Here is a 22892-nt window from a genome sequence, read left to right on the forward strand (position 1 = left end):
GCTTGCGAGTGGCTGTACGACGAGGTGTACGTATTTCGGTGAAACGAGTATTTGGTGCGATTTCCCTGAAACCTTTCGTCTACCCGTGAAATCCACAAGCATCCAAGATGTCGGAACGGGAGGACAACGTTTATAAAGCGAAATTGGCTGAGCAAGCGGAACGCTACGACGGTGAGTACATATTTTCCGGGAAAAGGACCCGGCCTGCGCCAAAATGAAATCCACGAAATCGACCACAAAGCACTGCCACAAAGAGAAAGGAGGTAGCACCGCCCTCGTGACGTGCCTGCTGTACGATTTCATCGGATATGTAACGATCCTCTTCTGAGAATCGAGAACCTCGAACTGGGATCATGTCTCATTGGATCTGTCAAAAACCTGTGAAACGTCAAATATGACTAATCCATACACGGTGTTGGCCAAGTTGCCGGTTCGTAACCGGTGTCTTTTTTTTTTTATTAAAGGGTAGGTTTGTTCTTAGATTCTCTGTCACTGAGTTTGAGGCTCGTTAGAATCTGTCAAGATACTCAAGTTATCCAGAGCTCTTTCGAAGGATCGGGCAAGAAGGCATGAAAAAAGTTTCGTCGTTTTTGGGTTATATTGGTTTCGTCGAAACAAGTTAGCTAACGCCGAGACAGCGTTGCTAGGCGTGCTGTGTTCATTACTTTACGGGGTCCCTCGCAAGATAACGAGACAAGTCGGTCCTTCACCGACGTGTATGACGCATAGACACGGCACGATACTTACCAATCGCTGCCGGGTTACTCCTTAGACACGTAGTAACGCGTGCTCTGCTCGTGGCATTTGGCCTTGAAAGCCGAGAGAAATCATTTAGTCGATCGACCGACCGATCTATGGAATCAACGATAACACCTTCGGAAAATTGTAGCTTCGTAGCTTTTCCTCTATATTTAATTTTCTTGTGTATCATTTCTTATTACGTAGTATCTACGCAGTAAGGTAATAATTTCGATTGTAGAAATTTTTACATCGCTTCTGGCGAAAGCAACTCGTAGTGGGGTCACTCGTTGCGGTAGTAGGGGGAACCGTCAAATCTCTTCGTTTTACAAACCTCTCTCGTTTTGCATTTCTCCCTAGATGTATTTTACTAAATACCGCTTTGTCTCGTGGGATGTTATCGAGTCTGCAAATCAAGCACACGCGTTTGACATTTTGCGGAAGTACAATGTATCTACATATAAATTTCTTGCAACCATTTGGTTTCTCACATTTCTCGTAAACTAGTTTCATTTTAGGAACAAACGTATCCGAATGTGTCTGCTAGTGAATTGTAACATTTTTTTTTTCGAAAGTTCTTTACTAAAGAAAATCCTTCCAATAAATTCTTCATAGATACACATTCTAGCAATCTCATACCTAAACTCATCCTATATATTCTACTTTAGTAAACTAAAAATTACTAGAAACCATGTTACACCTTTTTAGGGTCGAAAATGAAGAAAGGAACGAGCTAACGACGCGGACAAAGGGAATAGCGTTTTCATTTATTCTATAAAGCTGCTTTTCATAATTTCGCCGTTTTCGTCACCGCGTGAACACGTTAATCGAGACAGGCATATTAAAGGGTAGAAATACTGGCATGTAGGAGATCCCTGGCTGAAACGGCCGCTAAGCGTGAAGAATGACAGGGTAGAAGGGAGAGGAGCTATTGCGTCTCTCCCGGGATGAGGAGAAGGAAGGGCGGTGGGCAAATTTGAGGGTTGAGCGAGAGCAAGACACCGGAGGGGGATAGAGAAGGGAGAGGAAAGGACGACGGGCGAGATTACGAGTGGAGGGTGAGAACGGGAAGGGGTGAGATATGCGGGCAGAGTGGGGGAAAAGAGGGGCCATAGCAGAAGGAAAGTATTGATCTGTACTAGCTATCCTACGTTTCTGTACACCTCCGTCACCGGGTATACCATGTTCACAGTAATTCTTGCCGTCCGGAACCATCATGAACTTGAGCCTGATCTCTTCTCATAAATGTCATCATGAAACCTCTGTTGATCTTAGCCGGCCGATAATAAAGAGAGGATATAGATTAATCTTCTCTGTAATTTAAATATTTATACATTTAATGGTCGATGAATTATGTTACTTCAATGATAATAATTGATTATTCTAAGGGCATCCATTTCTTTTCTTTTTTTTTATGAATAGAGTTATCGTAAAGAATTTGAAAGATTTTGAATTGTATTTTGTATTCCGGAAGTAGGAATCCGTATCCATCATCGTCTTTAATCAGTTCTCCGCTTATTGCATGCTCCCGTAATAACTTTTACAACCAGCTATCGATCCTATCGCGGAACCACAGATTTTAATGTCGCTTGAATATAAGATGCAACAACGCATTGACGTATCAAAATTGATGTCCACTTTTCAAATGATAGATGATACTGTAAACGTATCGTTAATCAGATTTATTTTCTGCAAGTGATGTGAATAATGAGACGCAGACAAAAGTACGTGTACCCAGATCGATATCATTATTCTCGAACATTATGTATCTATAGATAATAAATACATAATGCTAACCAACTTCCTTGCAAAGTTCAAGGGGCAGCAGGTTAATATATGCTTGTGCGCCACTTTATCCTCTTTCTCGCGCAGAGCCTCTCTAATATCTCAGATGCAACTAATAATATATTTACACACAGGGTAACCACTTATTAATAATCAATAAATCATTTCCGATTCATTAATTTCCCATGATTGCATGTAGCATACATTCTTCACAAAACATCGAACATACATTCTTTCATCTTAATTTTCATCACTTCAACAAAACATTATTATTTGAAAAAATATCTTTTGAAATCTATTTGTAAAATATTAGTTTAAAAAAGATGTTTATCTTATCTATATTAATTTCTTATCTTATCTACAATTCTTTGTTATTCTTTATATTTATTACTGTTGCTTATCCTTTATTCCTTAGAAATTTAAAAAATTTCAATTTAATGACACTTTCGTCGACGGCGACGCCGGCGTGATTTTGCAGAAATGGTCGAGGCGATGAAGAAGGTTGCCTCGCTGGACGTGGAGCTGACCGTCGAGGAGAGGAATCTCCTTTCTGTCGCCTACAAAAATGTGATCGGTGCGAGAAGGGCGTCTTGGAGAATAATATCTAGCATTGAACAAAAGGAGGAGAACAAAGGCGCCGAGAGAAAGCTGGAGATGATCCGCCAGTACCGATCTCAGGTCGAAAAGGAACTGAAAGACATCTGCGCTGATATCCTCGGAGTTTTGGACAAACATCTGCTCCCATGTGCGTCTACTGGAGAGTCGAAAGTCTTCTATTACAAAATGTAAGAAAACTGCTGACCTTAAACTGGGAACTCCATTTTTGCTTTGTATCCTTACAAGAATGTTCTGTCTAACATTTTCTTAGTTTTCAAGATACATATATTGGAAAATTTAAAGTTCCTCGTGTTTTAATTATTTAATTAGAGGTATGTTACACGTGCTATTACGAAACAATTACTATATATATATTAGGTTGTCCGAAAAGCGTCTTTCTTTTACAGACACGTCTTTTACAACGATGCATCTTTATACAAACATGAAACCTAATTTGTCGAACGTTGTGATCTTTATTTTGATAAAACAAAATGGATCATACGTAATTCGATAAAATAATATAAAACGAAAAATGTTATGCATCCATTATTTCCTTATAAAACGAAAGAAACTTTTCGGACGACCTAATATATGTATCAAATTGAATTAAGGCCAAAAGAGTATTGACCAGAACATTCGAATTAATTTGTACGTTGAATGTCATCGATTGTGAAATCGTTGGAGTTATATTGTAAAGTCAAAAAGAGAGTTGGTTTTTTAAGATAGCATTCAAGATTCTGGAGAGCGAGGCAGTTTAAATTAAGAAGTAACGAGTAACACGGAAGAACTTTCCGTTTCGGTCACTGATTTTTGAGGTATATTATTTTCTAAAACTTTCAGCTACTGTTTCGATAATTAAATGACGGTACGATACTCGTTACTTAACGACTATGACTTATGAATAAGCTAGAGATTTGATTTTACTGTATTAATAGTAAAGAATATTTGTGTACAGTAGTCTCTTGGAAATCTTTTATCTAATATATGAAATTAGCTCGTCGATTTCACCATCCTTATGTATTGTGCGTGATTCGCACGATTTAATTACAAATAATCAGTACTTTTACGAACATCTGCGCCGCAGCTCATTAAACTTAATGTTACAATGAATATTAATAACATACACGTATGTTGTATAAAATATGCCGGGCATGAATGAAAGAAACTAGCGAGGGAAATTCTTAACAAGGCTGAGACATTTTTACGAGATCATAATCTTTTAAAAAATTATACTCTATGTATTCTAGTAACAGATTATAACTGAAGATTAGCACGACATATATATATATATATGGAAACCACAAGAGCTAAATGTAATAAGTATTTTTTTGTTGATTTTCTGATTTTAATATCACTTTAGAATTAAACGGGAGGATTTTAATATGATAAAACTGAAGATGGAAACAACCTATTGTCTATTCAAAGACGTAAATCTGTTAAAAATAGCTGATAAGTTGGCAATATTTTTTAGAAGCGAAAGGTATAATTATTAAGACAAACACTATTTTGGAAATTTTAAAGTAAATGAAAAATCCCACACGTACCTGCAAGACCATATAAAGATATAATTTTGATAAAATAGAATTAATTGACAACATAACTGAATTGTTTCAAAATTCTTTTTGTACAAAACTTGTATAAAAAGATAGAAAATGTGGCTTATCATCTACTGTCGTCTTGATATTTAATTTTTAATTTTTTTATAATAAAAGTTGACCAGGTTTAAATTTCCACTCTTTTGTTTTTGTAGGAAGGGCGATTATCACCGTTACCTTGCCGAGTTCGCCGTCGGCAACGACAGGAAGGAAGCGGCAGAGAACTCTCTGGTCGCTTACAAAGCGGCGAGCGACACCGCCATGACCGACCTTCCACCGACTCATCCCATCCGCTTAGGATTGGCGCTCAACTTCTCCGTGTTCTATTATGAGATCCTCAATAGTCCCGACAGAGCATGTCGTCTCGCGAAAGCTGCCTTTGACGACGCGATCGCGGAACTAGACACGTTGTCCGAGGAGAGTTACAAAGATTCTACCCTCATCATGCAGCTTCTCAGGGACAATCTTACTCTCTGGACGTCGGATATGCAAGGAGACGGTTAGTATATCTTTTCGTGAAAAAAAAACCTCTCGTTGCGTTTAAAATGTTCACCACCACTACACCAGGCTGTAGAAGCGACGTCGCACGATCAATAATATGTATTGCAGCAGCGCGATAAAATCTTCTCGTTATATTAGATTTTTCATAAAACAACAGACTCGTGTAGGAAGAGTAGGTTGATTTATTACATGATAAAATTTATATTTTATGCAGAATGATATAAAAGTAATGCAATTGAAAGCTTCGACGCTTGAAGAAAAGATGATATTGAGATGATAAAGCTTCTTTAGAAGCTCCAAATTTTGTATTACGTTACTAATCCATTGATCGCAAATGACTCTGTATTATGACTTTTAATTTAATTATTGAAATCATATGTGTATGGGTGATGGGCTATTAGAATGATTAGTCTGTGATTTAGAGTTCGAGGCTGATCGCGAAAACGAGGCTGCGGCTGTTTCCACCAACGTTTGAATTCAGGCATATTCTGTCCAATACGCCCTTGCATTATAAAGTCACCTGGTGAGCAATCCGATCGATCCTTCTCCTTTTTTCTCCTTAACCATTTAGATCCTACAATTAGCAGGTTAGGGTCAAAATAACTCACACCCAGTTTTTGATTAGTAGTTGAGCCGACCCTACCCTACTGGGTTATACAACCAATATTTTATCGTGATTGAAGTGGAATATGTTTATTAACGAATTTTCTTCTTGTGTTGCGCAGGGGAGGGCGAACAGAAGGAGCAGTTGCAAGATGTGGAAGATCAGGACGTATCGTAACTCTAACTGTAGTGAGTGTTATCTTGCGCATATAAAACTGAAAAAACACAAGAAAGCAAAAAACTCTTAATAACTTGTAAGCAAAAGAAAACAATTCAGCAGGTGGCAGTTCGGGGTGGGAAGGGGAGATGTTTAGCCATTGCGTGACCCTAAGCACGCACGTACGGTTACTCCAAAAAAAAAAATACAAACAAAAATGAAAAAAAATCATTCGAAATAACATACACACATTGAATTAAGGAGCGCGCAGAAAAGTAACAACGTAAAAAAGGACGTACACTCTGCGGTAAATAGAGAGACTGCAAGAGCATTTAGAGTGGCACTATTCTTTGCCTTCTTTACGTATTGAGAAGAAACAAAAATGCTGTCTTTTTCAATGGACGATGTCGAGAATGTTGAGTTGGCGCCGACTGACGTTATGCGCATATATTCATCTATATTAATTAAACAAAACAACAAAGAGGAAGAACATGAAATGAAAGAAACAAAAAGAGAGAAGAATATGCGCTAACCCAGTCGGAATAAACTCTCATTTTTGTTGGTTTCAGTGAGTGAGAACGAATAGCATTATCCCCCACCCATAACGTTTCACCAATAACGAAACATGTTAATGGCTCGACGTCGATCTAAGTGCATATTGTGTTCGTTTGTTTTCACCCATCCCCAATCTCCTCCTCGTCCTCTTCCCCGCTTTTTTACTGCGCGCATCATTACTCTCGCATACTATAATAAATAACGTTATTATTAATGTATGCGTGTAAATCGAGTGTAAATCATCTGTTTATCTAAGGGATAAACGCGTCTCCTCCAGAGTTGGAGATACGTGGTTGATCGATGTGTTGGCTAAGAAAACAGTCAAAATAGAACCACGCGCCTTCATCTCTGCTTTCTGTATAAGATATTATGAATGTACTTCCGACGAAGTGTCCCGGTTTGCAAACCAAGTAATTTCATACACCATATAGATTTCGAGCATGGGTTCTCTCGTGTAGTCACTTTTAAATATGATTTAAGAACATGCGCTTACCGCGAAAGCGACGTACTTAACAAAATGCAATAACATCAGTCTGTCTTAAGTCTGGCTTTCGCAGAATCAAATTTCATGTTAAAATCGAGAACAACAAATTCTTTTAATTGTGAGTGAGAAACAAAATGTACACTATTCTCGACGTGTTCTTTCATACTCCAATCAGTCGTACTCCATCACGACGAAAGAGCACTCTGGTCGTCGAGAGGAGGGTTGAAAACAAAGAAATCACGGTAGATGAATTTTTAACACGAAGAAGAGAAAGAATGGGCAAATTACGTTTCACAGACAGGAAATAGCAGGAAACAAGTAGCTATCTAGCTAGTCTGTAATTGTGGTTGTACTTTTTCATACGCCCCCCTCTGTAAACTATAACGATCACTGTGGTATAACGAATTACAGAATAAACGATTGTATCCCGACTCGTTCTTCACCCGCGCTCACTTTTGCTATTATCACTGTCCTCGATTCCACTGTATCTTAGTTGATCTTAGCCGTGCGTCCATTCACCTTTTTATCGATGAACCATTTCGTCGATTTTCGCTTACGAGAAAAAGAAATATATATATTAAAAAACAGCCGGGAAACATTCCAATGATAAAACGTTAGACGGACTTCATTAGTCTTTACGCGAAGAATTTGTTTGCGCATCTTAATCGAGGTAAGCTTAGCGATACAACAGTAGAATTATTTGTTTGTCAAGGTAAATAGTGTCGGTCGAAAATTTGTTATGTCAGCGTTGTAAAACGATCCTTTAAGTGCAATGTTTCTGTGTTCAAGAATAGTAACGTCTTGCTTGATGATTCAAAGATGCAAAGAAGTTACATGTGCAAAGTTGCGTGCTTGCATATCTCAGTCGTAACAAATATGTTTCTGACCGTCACTGTGTTACATGTAGAAAAAAACCTTCAATCCGTGCAGTTTTCTCTCGCGATCGAGAAAATGTCGATGACGTTCGTGTAAGCGTGCAGCAAAAAAGCGAGGTGTATACCTGAAGAGAGAAACAGAAGCCGAAGGGAACGCGCTAAATGAAAACTGAAAAATCGAGAACTCTGCCTAGAAATTTTTTGGTGTACATCGTGCCCCTGTATTTAGGTATTAATAACACGATACAAATTGATAATCATGTTATAAAGTAACGTTACAAAGAATAACTCAAAGTAATATCAACGGCACCGTAAGTAAGTATATGCGAGTAATCTTAAGATCATAAAATTAAGGTATTGAAAGAAAAAGAAAGAACAAGAATTTAATCGACGCGAATCGTTCAAGCGATAATGTGGAGAGAAACGAACAGTTTAGAGCGTATCGTGGAATAAAAAGCAAAAAAGAAATCACCATCCCGAAAGTAATTTTGATAATCGCGTGAGAAACACACCATGAAAGGTAATGGAACCGTAAGAAGGGAAGAATAAAGAACAGTGGAGGAGCAAAGAAAATATCGGAATCATTGGATAAGAATTGCATATAATATATATTATATATATATATATAGTTTACGTAAAATATACGTAATACGTGCATAACATACCACGCGTACGAGCGATAAATCTTTGAAAAAAAAAAAAAAAAAAAAAAAGAAAAAGCAAAATTTTAAGGTACAGTAAAGAAAACTTGTCAGTGGCAGTTGAATGTGGCATAAATTGAATTCCAAACGACGATAAACTGTGAGATACCTCATCCAATTACTTGCTTACACGATGGATTAAAAACAAGATGAGTAGCCAAACGCGATAACATTATTATTATCGTCGACGATGTAGCGTGTGATTCATAATGAAATTAATAAAAAAACAAAAAACGTAAATGTAGTGTTCTCGGCTAAAATAAAATAAAATCGTAGGTAGGCATTGATACCACCTGAGTTTCACTGTAGGATTATTAGGGACGAATAATAGATGATCGGTGTATCGATTGAGACCGCTTTTATCCTTTATTCATTATCGTTGTGCGTGCTTAGTCAATTTTTATAAAAAAAGAAAAAACACGGAAGAGAAAGACGGTAAAAAGGAAATAACACATACCACATTACACATCTATTGTTCCATCTTTCTAGATGTAATATATTTGCTCTTATCTCTGTATTCTAAACATTAGTTGTGTATCTCTTTCTATTTCTTCTTATAATTATCTTCGGATCATTCCATCTTGTCGCTAACCCAGTTCACGAGAGCGAATAATTAGACCTGGATATCGAAATTTATCGTCATTTGGAGGAGAACTAAATCTGTCGTTTCTTTTTTCGGATTCGTATGCGTTCTCACGCTCTGTACTATTACTACTACTAACTATTATTACAATCAATGCGATTACACCGGATACGACCTTTTTCTGTAAAACCACACACACACGTGAAAGCTACAAATAAAGTAATTACAACTCTCTAATCGTTTCTTCGGATCTTTATTAATATATATTACTAAATATCAACATACGCGTCACTGTTAAAAATTATAATTAAATATATAAAATATTGTCTGTATCGCGTCATGTGTCATCGGTTCAGAGGGAGTCACCTGAAACCAGGATCTTCAATAACAATTCTAATGAACGTCACAGAATCATAATTTAATACATAAAAAGAAAATATATATATATATATATAAACGAATCCAATGCCGGTAGCAATTAGAGACAGGCATTATTACAGGGTGTGGAATACAACTATCTTAATTACACGCTGTAAAATACCATCGTCTTATGTTCTACATTTTTGTTAAGTTACGATGCTATAAGAGAACACTCGGCATACATTAAATCCTCAGATATCACAAACAAACATGTTCTTTATATATTAGGTGACCCAATCTGTTGTATATCGATTACTTAATCACGGAATAATTTAATTTGCTAATATTGTATACATATCTCTTGCATTGACCGCGTGAGATTCCTTTAATCCATGATTATCAACTGTAACGCGCTTACACAATCATCGATCGCGAACCACTGGCTTCCACTTTTTGCGACTGATTATCTTTTCCGATAATGTTCTCGCGAAAACTCGACGAGTTCGTCAACAGACGTCGTGGCCGTTTATTAATATCCACCTGCTTCAGAATTCGACTCAACGAGTTATCTGTGCCCTTCATGATCGGAGACAAGCTGAGGCTCGGTGCTGTTCGCGTTTTAAGTATTCGTCCGCTCCTCGGAGATCTTGACATCTGATCGCTTGTTCTGCGCCTGGCAGATTTTAATTTTACGCTACGTAGCATGTCTAAGGAAACCACTGGCCCCTTTGGTCCTGGTATTGTGTTTCTTCTGTTCTCCTGAAATTAAAATTTATCCTTCGTATATTCTAAGTCTTTGATAAATGTATTTTGTATAATTTTTGCATAAGTAGTTCATTGTAATATCTGGGGGATGTATAATTGCGTGGAGATTTCTCGAGAAAATCCGCGTTTTATTTTTCAAACATGTAAAGATCACCTTGGGATTTTTAAATAACCCCTCAAGTGTCCGGTCGAATAGCAACGAGGGTCGAGGAACAATTAACTAGACTGAAAATTGTGCCGCTTTAACGAGTGGTTAGATCTACTGGAGTATTTAAAATACTTCAACGAACTTCCAAGCGAACGTATATTCGCTACTCTAAAATACAATTCTGTTTTATACAGTTATGGTATTTTTTGCATCATTTATATTTAATTTTTCTTTTATCCGCTATTGAGCGCAACTTTTCTTGGATATTAACCAACAATAATCTACGATCAAATACGTAAAACCCAATTCGCGAAAGATAAAGAACAGTAATTCTGTCACGACAACTTAAGCGACTTTTCTAACTGAAAGCCGACTAATCCTCCGAACTATAGCAAGGTCTAGCTTCGAAAGGACAGAGTTCTCCACACCACTTGTTCATATACTCCAATTAACGGAGCGGCGTGTAACAATCCTCGGATTTACCTTAACGTTCTGCGGTGCTTTTTTTAGGGTCACCTTCAGCAAATCCTCGACGGTTATAGCTGGCCTATTAAACAGCGGTGTTGAACACTTTCTCGAGGGCATCCTGACGCTTCTGCCGTTGTTCGGGGTGATCGGTGTAATCGGCTGCGCCGGCGACTGTGCTGGCGGAAGTGCAGGAGCTGGTGGAGGCAAAAATGGCAAAGGAGGTGCTGGAGGAGGCGGGGGAGGAGGGGGAGGCGGAGGAGGTGGAGGAAAAACAGCAAACGGGGTAGATGATAGTGAAACTGATGGTATCGGTGGTGGAGGCGACGGAGATTTTTTTGGAGATTTTGTTCGCGTATTCTCCAACGCTTGCTGCAATCTTTGTAGTTCCTGCATCAAAGTTTCGTTACCACTGGCCAACTTCTTGATGATGTCTTGCATGCCGCTAACCTCTGCGGTTAAAGCACCGATGGCACTTACGTTGCTTGCACGCACCTACGATAAAAAGATATGCTAATAAGACTCATTTAATACGCGGCTGTCGTAGAATGCGGAGAATTGCAAATAAAGGGTAGCTATTTATGCCAAGACGCGTATACGTACTCTTTTCAATTTTTCGTTTTAAGGAGGAACGTATAAACGTTTCTCACCGCTATGATACTTTATACTCTATTTTGTATTCTTAAAGCCTTTTAACATTTTGCTCGATAACATTTTTTTGTATCGAGATAGATTTGAGTTATAAATAGTTGTCGTAATTTAGTGGATAATGTACCTGGGTAATTTGGTCAGACAAACGAGTAACTTTGTCCAGGAATATGTTGATCACCTGCTCGTTCTCCGAGCGTAACTTTATCATGATTTGACTGAGCTCCTCTATTTGCCGCCTCGTTGATGTTGATGTTGTAGCGGCTTTGAAGTTTTCGTAACTCTGAAATAATTATTAACCAGATGATAGATATAGATTGCTTATTACGTAAGCACACTTGCCTCTTTCAACACAGTCGTTATTCTTTTTATCATCCAGACGCAGAACAGAACGATTTTAGCGATGGGTTTCTTGACTGAACGAAATCTTTGAAACTTTTTGTTTTCATGGAAGCTGGCGCATGTGAGCTGCAAATGATTACATTACAATCATATTTTTTATCATTTTCATGTATAAACAATTCATAAATATCCACCTATTGGAATTTAAGAAATTTAAAAAACAACGTAATGAATAGATTGCGAATATTTATGCAAATTCATATTTTTATGAACATAAGTTGAAAATAAAAATAAGAAACTTTGTCAGAGATTTGTTTCGACTGCTAAATACCTACTATATCTAAGCTGTGAATATTTTTGCATATTATATACGGTATCCTGAATTTTTAAATTTTTCATAAATCATAAAAATTCGTAATTTAGTGATAAAAAAATTACATCTTCGAGACATCTGTTGCATCCATTAGAATTAGACACAGCCGGAAGATCCAAAATTAAAGTGGTGGGAGATTCAGAGCTGTCAGCGCTCCAAGGCGTCTTCGTTATTGTCGGGTTAGGACAAAGATGTTTCTGAACATTTTTTTTCTCCATTGGTAATAAATTAGTAACCATGTTAGTAGCAACAGGTTTCTCTAACCTCTCCATATCTTCTTCATCGTCAAATTTCAGCGTGGTTCGACATCTTTTGGCAGGTGGTGGAGAGCCACTGCAAGGAGTATACGAATGACCTCTAATTCTCGTATTACTCTCTACTTTCCTATAATCTCGTATGTCATCGACTTTATTATCGATCTTGTCAGTTTCATCTACAAAAGTACGCTTATTCGTTCGTTCGTCTGAATTTTCTTCCGAAGATGGTGTATTATAAGAAAACGGGCTCATCTGCAGTAATCTTGTTTCGTCACATTTCTTATATTTTGGTAAAAGATTCCCAAAAAATTCTTGATTCCCCGTTCGAACCTTTAAACTATTCAAGTGCCGTAAATTCGAAAGAATTCGTCTACACTCGCTCCAATTACTAATAAATTTATTTCCAGCCGAATTCAGCGAGCTCTTCTCATTTACTATTTCATATCTCGTATCTCGATTCCGTCCGTCCCATTTTTCTTCATATCGACCCACAGACTCGCAAGCAGAGATTGTAGTTTGAAATTCATCAAAAAAATTGTGGTATCCATTTTGAGGTTCTGATTCTGAATTAAAGTTAGCAAATTGTGGTATTAGTTCTGATGTATAGTCGCAAGGAAGATTGTAAACCGATTTCGAGGAACAAAGTTGGTTATTGCAACTATAAACGTCGAGTCTAGTCCTTGAAAAAGATTTTTCCTCCTGCAGAGACTGGCAGTCATTCATTTCTAATTTTATTTCATCGTTCATTGATAAAGTTTTGTCCAATGGAAAGCATTTTTCTGTAGACTTGTCGATATTCTGCTTAAATAAATCTTTTACCTGTTTTATTTCGATTAATTCTGGTCCCTTTTGTTCAACTTCTTTTTCTTTCTCATTTTTGTCTAATTCATTTAGATCTAATTTTATTTGACGAAATGTGGGCACGATTTCTGGACTTAAATCGTCATAGCATGACAAATCAGGTTGATCGGATTCAAAGAGCACAGATTCTGGGGATCTCTGATGCAAAAGTCGTTCAGTGGACTTCGACCTTTTCTTGAATGGAGTACATTTGTGTTGCACGCAATCGACCTCGTCAGAGGTATCTGATTTTTGTAATAAACTTTCCTGGGATTGATGAAGACATTGCTTACGTCGAGATTGTTTGTAAGCTTTCCTCTTTGTCATTGTGGTTTCCTCTTAAACTGCTGTTTGATGTTTATGCGAGTCCAAGGGCTCATGAATGATTAGTCAAGAAGGTATCAACATTTTGAAAGTAAGTTCACGCAGACTCTTTTGAGAAGTTGATTTGCACGATATGGATCACGAATTTTTAAACTGCTTTCGTTGATCTACCGAACGAATATGAAACTGTTCTATTTATTTGATACACTAATGACATTGTACTAAAGGTTATCTATTTATATTTGTTTTGATTCTAATAGAAGAAATAGTATAATAGGTAATTTGCCTGACCATATAATTCCCTAAATTTGTATCGTTTATGTGCTATTGTTTTCTATAAAGTTAATAAAATGATAAAATATAAAGAAGATCGATGAGGGCTGTTTTTCACTTAAAAGAAGATTTATTTTGTAATTAACAAAGTTTATCTTTAATTACAATTGTATACGTTTATGTTAAAATTAGAACACTTCGTGTTTTAAAATTCCACTTCGTTTAAAACGAGGTATATGTCTACTTATTGGCAAAGGATCCACCTTTTCCTTTTATTAAAATTCCTTTTTCGCGTACAACGCGAATCTGCTTTATAATCATTACTGAATACAGTCGAGTCTCATTTGACAAATTTATGACTCGCTATTTAGTTCATTAACAATTATATGAGCAAAATGACGATATTCATTTCTTGGCCACGAAATCCTCTCCCTTTTTAACGTTTTTCTTAAGCTCTGGGATCGCTGCATCTAGCAGTTTCTTCTCAAATTCGCTAAGTTTGTCGATACCAAGATTCTTTTCGAGTCCGTTTTTCTGAAATTTGATAGAAATATTATTACTTAAATACACTTAAATATTAAAATACATTATTGCTTAATAATTATACTTACACCCAAGAGACACGGTGTTGCGAAGTACTTGGTGTCGCAGACGTCTGATTTAACGTAAGTGCATTCTACGATACCCTGTTCTCCGTTAAGCGCTCTGAGTACAGAGAGACCAAATCGAGCGCCAGCATACGCCATTGAAAGCGTCGCAGAACCTGTGCCAGCCTTGGCTTTAACGACCTCTGTACCAGCTTCCTGAATTCTGGTAGTGAGAGCCTTCAGTTTATCTTCTGGGAAAGAAACTGAGGGATTGGTTTGTGAAATCAATGGAATAATAGTGACACCACTGTGACCACCGATAACGGGCACATTTACTTTTTGTGGGTCAAGGCCCTGAAAATAATATAATTGACATTATATATACTTTGTAGATGTTAGCATGTCATTCATACTTCTGTAAACGCAGTAACAAAAATGGAACCAAAACAGAGATATATTTCACTTATTAAACAGTGTAACTGTACTTTGGCTATTTTACATACTTTTTCATATTATATGCATTCTATGAATTTTTAAATTTCCCATAAATGCATAAAAATCCCAAATTTACACATTATGTAAGATTCATTTAGTATTATATTTCTTACGAACCTTGGCTTCTGCGACAAAGGTGTTTGCTCTAACAATATCAAGAGTAGTTACACCAAATACTCTATTGGGGTCATAAACACCAGCTTTCTTCAAGACTTCACTGGCGATAGGCACAGTGCTATTGACTGGATTTGAAATAATGGCAATGATAGCTTTTGGGGATGCTTCTGCTATAGCCTTAGTAAGATCTCTCACTATCGAAGCATTTGTGTCAAAGAGGTCATCTCTGGTCATTCCAGGTTTACGTGGAACACCAGCAGGAATAATGACCAGCTACAAAGACATTACACAATGAACAAAAATTTTTAATGCCTTGTAAATATTTCGAATGCATTGAATAAAATAGACACCTGTGCTCCTTTAACACAATCTTTCAGTTCATCTGGACCAGTGTATCCTTTTACTTTGGATGGAGTATTTATGTGCGATAAATCAGCGGCGACACCTGGCGTGTGCACGATATCATACAACGATAATTCGCTTATAAGGCATGATTCTTTGAGAAGTAACGATAGCGGCTGTCCAATTCCTCCGCTTGCTCCCAAAACCGCGACCTTGGCGTTGCACTGTAACGAAATATCCCGAAAAAGATTAGAGAGAAACAGAGATATAAGGCATATACGCATGCGTAATCGTGAAATTATTTTACGATAGTTTACTTTCTAAAAAATACCATAACTGTAATTTCACACAAAAGATTTACAGAGAAATTTATATATTATATACATATTGAATACATATTTTAAGAATCAAATGACATTCAATCGTTTCAATGATGTTCACAGTTGCATAACTAATGTACTTCACGTGTATTTTAAGTGATATGATCGATAAGCATTGTTGTAATTCTGAGTTTGATAAAGAATTAAGCACATGATAGAGGTACAAAGTAGAGTAAACTACTTGGCCAATATGATGCTTAATAGAGGTTTCGATTGCTATTTAAGACTTACTCTGGCGCTGGTGGATAATCGCTTTGCTCCTTGTTGAGCAACGTTTAACACAGGTTTTAGGTATCGTGGCAACATGTTCTCTGTGACTTCGTGATCACAAATGCGGCTGATTTCAAATTTCAGACAAAACTCAATAACCTTTCAAAGACACTCCTCCGATGACCTCAATAGCCTCAATGCCATTTCACACTTGTTTCACTTCGTCCAATCGTCAATCTATTATCTTGAAATATGTATATGAGCATGCGTAGTTTCATGTGAACAATTTGCGCAAGTCGGGAATATTTGCGCGCCAATTCTTTAAAAAATCATTATGTAAATTGCAATTTACTATAGCTTTAACAATTGTATCGCCTTATCTTTCAAAAATAAAATATTTTAGTGACTTTTTGTTTTGTTATATTTGTTAAAATATGATATTTGTTTTATTACTTTTAAGTATTTTTTAAAACTGCATTTTCAATTCATTATTAAATATAAAAGAAAAATTAATTAATTTGAAGTAGAATATTTTATCTGTATTTTGATTATATTTGAAAAATTAGACATATTTGAATCTTCCAGAATATTTCTGTGGTAACGCTAGTTAGTAGTTCGGTTCTTGCAAACTCGACAATACGTACAGGAAGGGTTGAACGTTTATTTTCTGAAATTTAAGCTACTAAAATTTAATATTAGAAGAGAAAGGTGATAAATTTGTAGAAATATGTTTTCAGCAAGTTAAATTTATGTTTACATCAAACAATTGCATTAATTCAAGATGTCAAATGGTACGTAGAGGTTATCTAATCTATGAAAAAGCTGTAATATATGTTTTCCTTCATCAAAGTTATTTTATTGAAATGTACAAATTATTTTTATAATTTTATTATGTAAATACAATTGTCCTATTTATTTTAGAAATAGAAACAAGTTTATTAATAGTTGTATTAGACGTAAACCCTGTGCAAAGAATTATAAAACAGGAAACAAAGATATTGACGCAATGCTTGGACTCTACTATTGTTTTTGCGAATGCTCATTTAATGCAATCATCTAATAATCAACTTGCCGTGATAGCATGTCATAGTCATGGAGCAAAATTCTTATATCCTTGTGAAAAACCACTAGAAATTAGACAAATTGACGGACAATACGAAAAGTTTACCATGATTGAACGCACCGTAAGGCAACAGTTGCAACAAGTTATCAATGAAATTTCCATGGACAAACCATTAAATGGAGAAAGTCTTATATCCGGAGCATTGACTATGGCATTGTGTTATGTTGCAAGGTTAGAAAGGGAGAAAGTTGCTAGTGAAAAAATATATTCCAGAATCCTTGTGATCACAGCTAGTAATGATTCAGCAACACAATATATGAATTACATGAACATATTCTTCACTGCCCAAAAAATGGTTTGTCATACTTTTGTATTTTAATATCCACGTGACTCTAACTTGACTTAATATCTTTGTTGAATAAATAGGGAATAATATTGGATGTATGCAGTTTAGATCAAGAATTGACTTTACTTCAACAAGGCTGTGATATTACTGGTGGGAATTATCTAAAAGTGCCCCAACTTAATGGATTATTACAGTATTTATTGGTAAGAAGAAAAAAAATAATTTAGTTATTTGTTGGCAAATACTTTATTTGTCTATAATCATATTTCAGTGGATATTTTTACCAGACCCAAACGTTAGATCAAAGTTAGTACTTCCACCACCTGTGAAAGTAGATTATAGAGCAGCATGCTTTTGTCACCAAGAACTAATTGATATTGGCTATGTATGCTCCATATGTTTATCAAGTAAGACAAACGTAAAAATAAAATCTATTTTAATATAGGTCTATGCAAAAAATAATAAATAAAACAAATATTTTTCCAGTATTTTGTAAATTTAGTCCAATATGCACAACCTGTCAGTAAGTATTCTAATAATTTTTCAATTTATCATAACAGTTTTAATTTGTGTTTCATTTCTTTCTCTTTCTTACAGCACAGTGTTCAAAATACCAGGACCTATTCCTATGAAAATGAAAAAAAAGAAAAAGAATGTAGATATAGTACATTAATTGTATTTAGCGATAGTGATTTTTTATTAAAATACATCTATTTTTTCATTATAAAAACATTACACGTTATTTACTAACAAAATCAAAAAAAGGCGCGAATGGACATGTTATAGACCTTTATTATAATACACTTTATCCATATGTTCTTTTGCATGTTCCTTAAACTCTTCATATTCGGATGGATACAACTTCATCAATATCGGACTCATAGAGCTTAACAATTAAAATGCATTATTGCGTGTTTTCGCATATGAACAAGAAATAAGATATAAAATTTCTTACTTTCGTTCGGGGAAAATCGCAAGGGCGGACGGAATTGCAAATATGCAGCTATAAAAATAAATCACATCTAATAAGAAACGATTAGAATGAAAGACCAATGAAATTAAAGTTGAGAAATTACCCTATAGCACATAAACCAGTTTGAATTGGAATTAAGATCCATGGTCGATGCCGAGAGAAACAATAGGGCATAAGTTTCTGAGTGATGATTGGAATGAGAAGAAAGCATGGTATGGACATAGCTATTCTTGAGACTAAACATTCACAAATACTCTTCACAGCTGCTACTTTTGATTTCATGAAAGGTTCTGTTTTGTCTTTTATGTATATTGGAATTCCTGTTGTGATCTCTTTGTAACGTATGACTGGCAAATTTATTATGTGACCAGTAGTCACTGCACAAAATGGCAAACACCTCTGATGACAGAAAAGTATAAGAGAAAGTATAATGTAAGACGCTAAAAAGTATAAAGAAGCAACAAGCAACTAACAGTAAAAGTATATGATTTTTGAGCCAATATTCTTTTGCAACAAATAGTCATGATAGAGCCTGTTGCAACTGCACATAAATAAGCTTTTTTTACACTTTTATCATCGCCATTTAGCTTACTTTTGTACACGTCATTTACAATAGCATTATGTATTTGATGTACTGCTTGAATTATTATTATAGCAAGGGTACTTCTAGTAATAGAATATAATAATTACTGGGAGGATTTATTAAATCTTTTGTTAAAAAAAAGTATTATGTTTTTGTAAGATAAAAGTTCTTATAAACTTACTTTTGACACGCTAACATAGACGCCGTAAGTATAACCGAAGTAGGCATTTGAAAGGACAATCTAGTAACAACGGGTATTAATTCACCAGTTTCTGGATGAAATGCACCGTCTCTGAGTTGTTTTGCACGAATAACATCGGACATTCGTGTTCCAGGAGGTATATTGCCTCTTCTGACAAAAGTGAATCATTTGAAATTTTAAAGTGACTGAGCAATTAAAATTTACCTACTTGTAATCATCACAGAATTGTCTAGCTTCTCTTAACTTCTGATCGTTCACAAAAATCATACGGCAATCAGTAATAAAAGCGAAATGTTTCAGTCTACCAATATACGTAGACTGATCCCATAATGGTTTATCAATATCGATTCTTTCGCTGACGTTCATCGTCTTATTACAAATTAAAGTATACCTTTCAGTTGATTTTGTACGGCATTATTAATGATGACAAATTTATATTTGTCAATTGGTCATTAACTACAATTTCTGTTTACGTTTCATGCTTTTATTTTGTACTGAAATTTTTATTAATTTTGAGTTCCAAAAATATAATAATAGGAAAGAATGATGTAATACTGTAAAGAGAAAATTAAGACTATGAAATTAATGAATTGCCATTTTTGTGCAGTGAGTGAAGTTAACCAGAAGTAATTACGTTTATACATTGTTAATACTTTAACAACATAACATTTATAAAAGTTCCCTCTGGTTAATATAATAGGAATGGATCTATAAATCATGGTACTCGCTTTTTTACGATATTGCATTCTTTATTTTTTCTAAAAATCTATAATGTACGTTTTACATAGGCTAAAGCAACAACATGTAAAGACGCTATTCAACGGTGGGAAGAAAAAACTGGTTTGATCGCCAGCGAACAGAAAGAAATCATTTTGTCTTTTCAATGGCCTCCGATTGAGAGAATGGATAATAATTTAGCGGCACTTACCGCCGTCGAGTTTGTTATATTTTTTCACAATGTTTTTCATAAAAATATTGAAGTCAACAACTTTTACTGTTTTCTAGGAAATTATCTCTCTCAACGAATATGATAGAGAAAATTACTGGTATCAATTCTTTAAAGAATTTAAAAATTCTATCTCTGAGCCGTAACAATCTTAAGACGTTCTCCGGATTGGAAGCAGTTGGAGAACATTTAGAAGAATTATGGATTTCATATAATCAGATCGAAAAAATTAAAGGTGTTAACGTATTAAAAGCGCTGAAAGTACTTTACATGTCAAATAATTTGGTAAAAGACTGGGCGGAGTTTAATCGTCTACAAGAAATACCGAATCTCGAAGATTTATTGTTTATTAATAATCCTATTTGTGAAAATATGGACACGGAATCTTGGCGTAGTCAGGCAACCAGAAGACTTCCAAAACTAAAGAAACTTGATGCTATACCGGTTGTATAATTATCTCTTAATCATTACACGGAATGAAGATAGAAATTTGAGTCTCGATAAAAAATTTTGCAATAAAATTGCAAAATGTATATTTACACAGTATAGTGTACATTTATAATACATTTTCTTTTCACGTTCAAATATAATACATTATATTGACATTATCGGCATTGCCTTATTTCGTGAATCTTCGCGATGAACGATTAATAGTCTTCGACTTTCATATCGTTCAACCCCAGTTCTTCGTTCTGATCGAAACTTCTTTCATATTTAATGATTTTTAAACCGCTATCTAAACCTTCATCTGACAGGCTCTGAATGTAACTATTGCCTGCTGGATCATCTAATACAAGCGTGATCTTTTGTTTCCCTTCCAAAACCTCATTTAAGTGAGATATGAAGGCTTCCATCCGTTTAACAGTTTCTGGATCGCTACTATCACCGCTGAAAGCTGTCGATGATGATAATTGCTCTTTTATTGCTACTAAAATGCCTTCTACTGTAGTGAAACGTCCACCTAAGGCAGCGGGACCGATTTCCAACTCCAATTCGGGTATTTCCATATGGCAAGTTTCGGATTTCAACAAGTCACGGCTAAAGTCCTCTCTTCCTATAACTGTGACTTCTATTTTCACTCCCGTGGGTTCGATACCACCTCCGCTCTTGACTTCGTTCGTTCTGTGTCCGCAAGACTCGCAAACCGTTGCCATAATTACAACTTCCTTAAAATGTGGAATTTCTATACATTGAGTTAAAGATAAAGTCTTTTTTTTTTCTGAAAATGAAATTATACGTGACAAAACAAAAGCGAGTACTAGTAACTGTAAACTAATTTAGAAAGTATATTGTAATGTTAAGTAATATGAAAAGGATACTGGTTAATTTCATGTTGGTTTCACATGGAAAATTACACTCTGGACAATTTGTTCTGAAAGAAAGTACTTCTCCTTCAATTTGTTCCAAAGGATATTCTCCTTCTTGTATAGGTTTTAACAAAGTATCATCTGTATCATTTTCCGAGTAGATTCCTAAAATATGATCTTGCTCCGTTGTTCTTTTAAACTGCACTGTAGTACATCCTTCGTCTTTTAACATGGCTTTTGGATTCTCTACATGACATTCGCCTGATATATCTTCAAATATTATAGTAAAGGGCTTCTCTAAAGATTTAAGCTTCCTTATCTTCTCAAGAAAGTGGTCAATTTGGGACGCAGCATCTGGACATTTTTGTCTCCTTCCAGGCTGATCTTGCTCCAATCCCACAATAGTTCTTTCTATTATTCCCTCAATTGTCGTAATCTCTCCTTTTTGTGATCTAGATGGAATCTCAAAGTCCAAGGATGGAATTTTTACACTAGTGTAGTCTGATTTAACTATTTGCCGATTCAGATCCCTAGGAGTTTTAACTTGCAGCGTTATCCTAATTCCCTTGTCTGCAATTTTTCCACTATTTTGTATCTCATTATTTTGGAAGCCACAGTGTTCGCAATCAAAGGACATCACCACAATATCTTTGTAATGCGGAATCTTTGTCAAGAGTAATCTAGTAACACCCTGTATTTACAAAATAGTATATTGGTTAGATGAGTCAGAGGTATTTTGTTTTTAATTGTAAATTTACGTTACCATACATTTTTTTCGCAATTCATACAGAGACTCTCTATCTCTGTTGTTTCTGGCTCGGGATCTTCAGCCGACAAATCACGAAATATTGGTTTTGCTTTTGCTTCAGTACTTTGTTTTTGATCTACTGCCATATTTTGGTTATATAGAATGTATACACCAGATTTATGTAAAAAATCTATTTTAGGTAAAATTGAGTTAGATTATCGATATACGCTGATCAATGCTTTTACGCTTTCTTATTGTACGTTTGCCTGCTAAATACAATTTTGTAAGCTCAAATTACTATTTTTTAAACCCTTAGAAAACATAGTGATCAAAATAAATTAACATGTGCAAATTATTTAGTTTAATCTAGGGTCCCCTATATGAAGGAGCGTAGCCAATTGAAAGTCATGAAATCACTAAGATGTTTAAATATAATAGAAGTACGTAATTTAAAAATTATTTTACGTATTATTTTCATAATTACGATAATTATACGAAGAATCTAAAATATTGAAAATTATACAGAAATTATTATCTATTGCTTGCATAAAGTACTACAAAATTTTTATTGAAAACATATAATTTAATATGCAAAGCTATTAATAAAGTACTCAATTTTAAAGT

At 35.4% G+C, this 22892-nt stretch overlaps 7 protein-coding genes and 1 long non-coding RNA gene across 8 annotated transcripts; 3 read left to right on the plus strand and 5 right to left on the minus strand.

Annotated features, from left to right (window-relative positions):
- The first annotated feature begins 28 nt into the window (after window positions 1-28).
- 14-3-3epsilon (tyrosine 3-monooxygenase/tryptophan 5-monooxygenase activation protein epsilon) lies at window positions 29-9611 on the plus strand. The gene is made up of 4 exons (XM_069128665.1): window positions 29-171; window positions 3002-3308; window positions 4871-5214; window positions 5942-9611. Exons 1-4 carry the CDS (start codon window positions 108-110, stop codon window positions 5995-5997), a joined length of 771 nt encoding a protein of 256 aa, XP_068984766.1. The 5' UTR covers window positions 29-107; the 3' UTR covers window positions 5998-9611.
- On the minus strand, window positions 8585-13907 carry LOC138187662 (uncharacterized). The gene is made up of 5 exons (XM_069128660.1): window positions 12341-13907; window positions 11903-12028; window positions 11688-11843; window positions 10931-11407; window positions 8585-10293 (listed from the first exon to the last, which is right to left on the minus strand). The coding sequence occupies exons 1-5, from the start codon at window positions 13697-13699 to the stop codon at window positions 9949-9951; spliced, it is 2463 nt and encodes an 820-aa protein (XP_068984761.1). The 5' UTR covers window positions 13700-13907; the 3' UTR covers window positions 8585-9948.
- A 172-nt stretch (window positions 13908-14079) lies between these two features.
- On the minus strand, window positions 14080-16313 carry Mdh2 (malate dehydrogenase 2). Its single transcript, XM_069128662.1, has 5 exons — window positions 16122-16313; window positions 15519-15734; window positions 15169-15441; window positions 14581-14910; window positions 14080-14503 (listed from the first exon to the last, which is right to left on the minus strand). Exons 1-5 carry the CDS (start codon window positions 16194-16196, stop codon window positions 14375-14377), a joined length of 1023 nt encoding a protein of 340 aa, XP_068984763.1. The 5' UTR covers window positions 16197-16313; the 3' UTR covers window positions 14080-14374.
- Window positions 16314-16704: 391 nt separating this feature from the next.
- Window positions 16705-18255, plus strand: Tfb4 (transcription factor B4). Its single transcript, XM_069128663.1, has 6 exons — window positions 16705-16891; window positions 17022-17518; window positions 17590-17712; window positions 17781-17916; window positions 17996-18032; window positions 18107-18255. Exons 1-6 carry the CDS (start codon window positions 16882-16884, stop codon window positions 18180-18182), a joined length of 879 nt encoding a protein of 292 aa, XP_068984764.1. The 5' UTR covers window positions 16705-16881; the 3' UTR covers window positions 18183-18255.
- Window positions 18256-18303: 48 nt separating this feature from the next.
- On the minus strand, window positions 18304-18657 carry LOC138187668 (uncharacterized). Its single transcript, XR_011175236.1, has 3 exons — window positions 18586-18657; window positions 18465-18512; window positions 18304-18395 (listed from the first exon to the last, which is right to left on the minus strand). It is a non-coding gene; the product is annotated as an uncharacterized LOC138187668 (long non-coding RNA).
- Window positions 18658-18726: 69 nt separating this feature from the next.
- Window positions 18727-19633, minus strand: LOC138187761 (sideroflexin-2-like). The gene is made up of 4 exons (XM_069128894.1): window positions 19476-19633; window positions 19247-19417; window positions 18956-19148; window positions 18727-18879 (listed from the first exon to the last, which is right to left on the minus strand). Exons 1-4 carry the CDS (start codon window positions 19631-19633, stop codon window positions 18727-18729), a joined length of 675 nt encoding a protein of 224 aa, XP_068984995.1.
- A 210-nt stretch (window positions 19634-19843) lies between these two features.
- On the plus strand, window positions 19844-20675 carry LOC138187762 (dynein axonemal light chain 1). The gene is made up of 3 exons (XM_069128895.1): window positions 19844-19873; window positions 20056-20204; window positions 20273-20675. Exons 1-3 carry the CDS (start codon window positions 19844-19846, stop codon window positions 20664-20666), a joined length of 573 nt encoding a protein of 190 aa, XP_068984996.1. The 3' UTR covers window positions 20667-20675.
- A 33-nt stretch (window positions 20676-20708) lies between these two features.
- Zpr1 (zinc finger protein Zpr1) lies at window positions 20709-22646 on the minus strand. Its single transcript, XM_069128661.1, has 3 exons — window positions 22289-22646; window positions 21533-22211; window positions 20709-21396 (listed from the first exon to the last, which is right to left on the minus strand). Exons 1-3 carry the CDS (start codon window positions 22412-22414, stop codon window positions 20861-20863), a joined length of 1341 nt encoding a protein of 446 aa, XP_068984762.1. The 5' UTR covers window positions 22415-22646; the 3' UTR covers window positions 20709-20860.
- Between the last annotated feature and the right edge of the window lie 246 nt (window positions 22647-22892).

This window comes from Bombus flavifrons, chromosome 15 (assembly GCF_040668555.2).
Source record: "Bombus flavifrons isolate JBK064 chromosome 15, iyBomFlav1_principal, whole genome shotgun sequence".
Lineage (NCBI taxonomy): Eukaryota > Metazoa > Arthropoda > Insecta > Hymenoptera > Apidae > Bombus > Bombus flavifrons.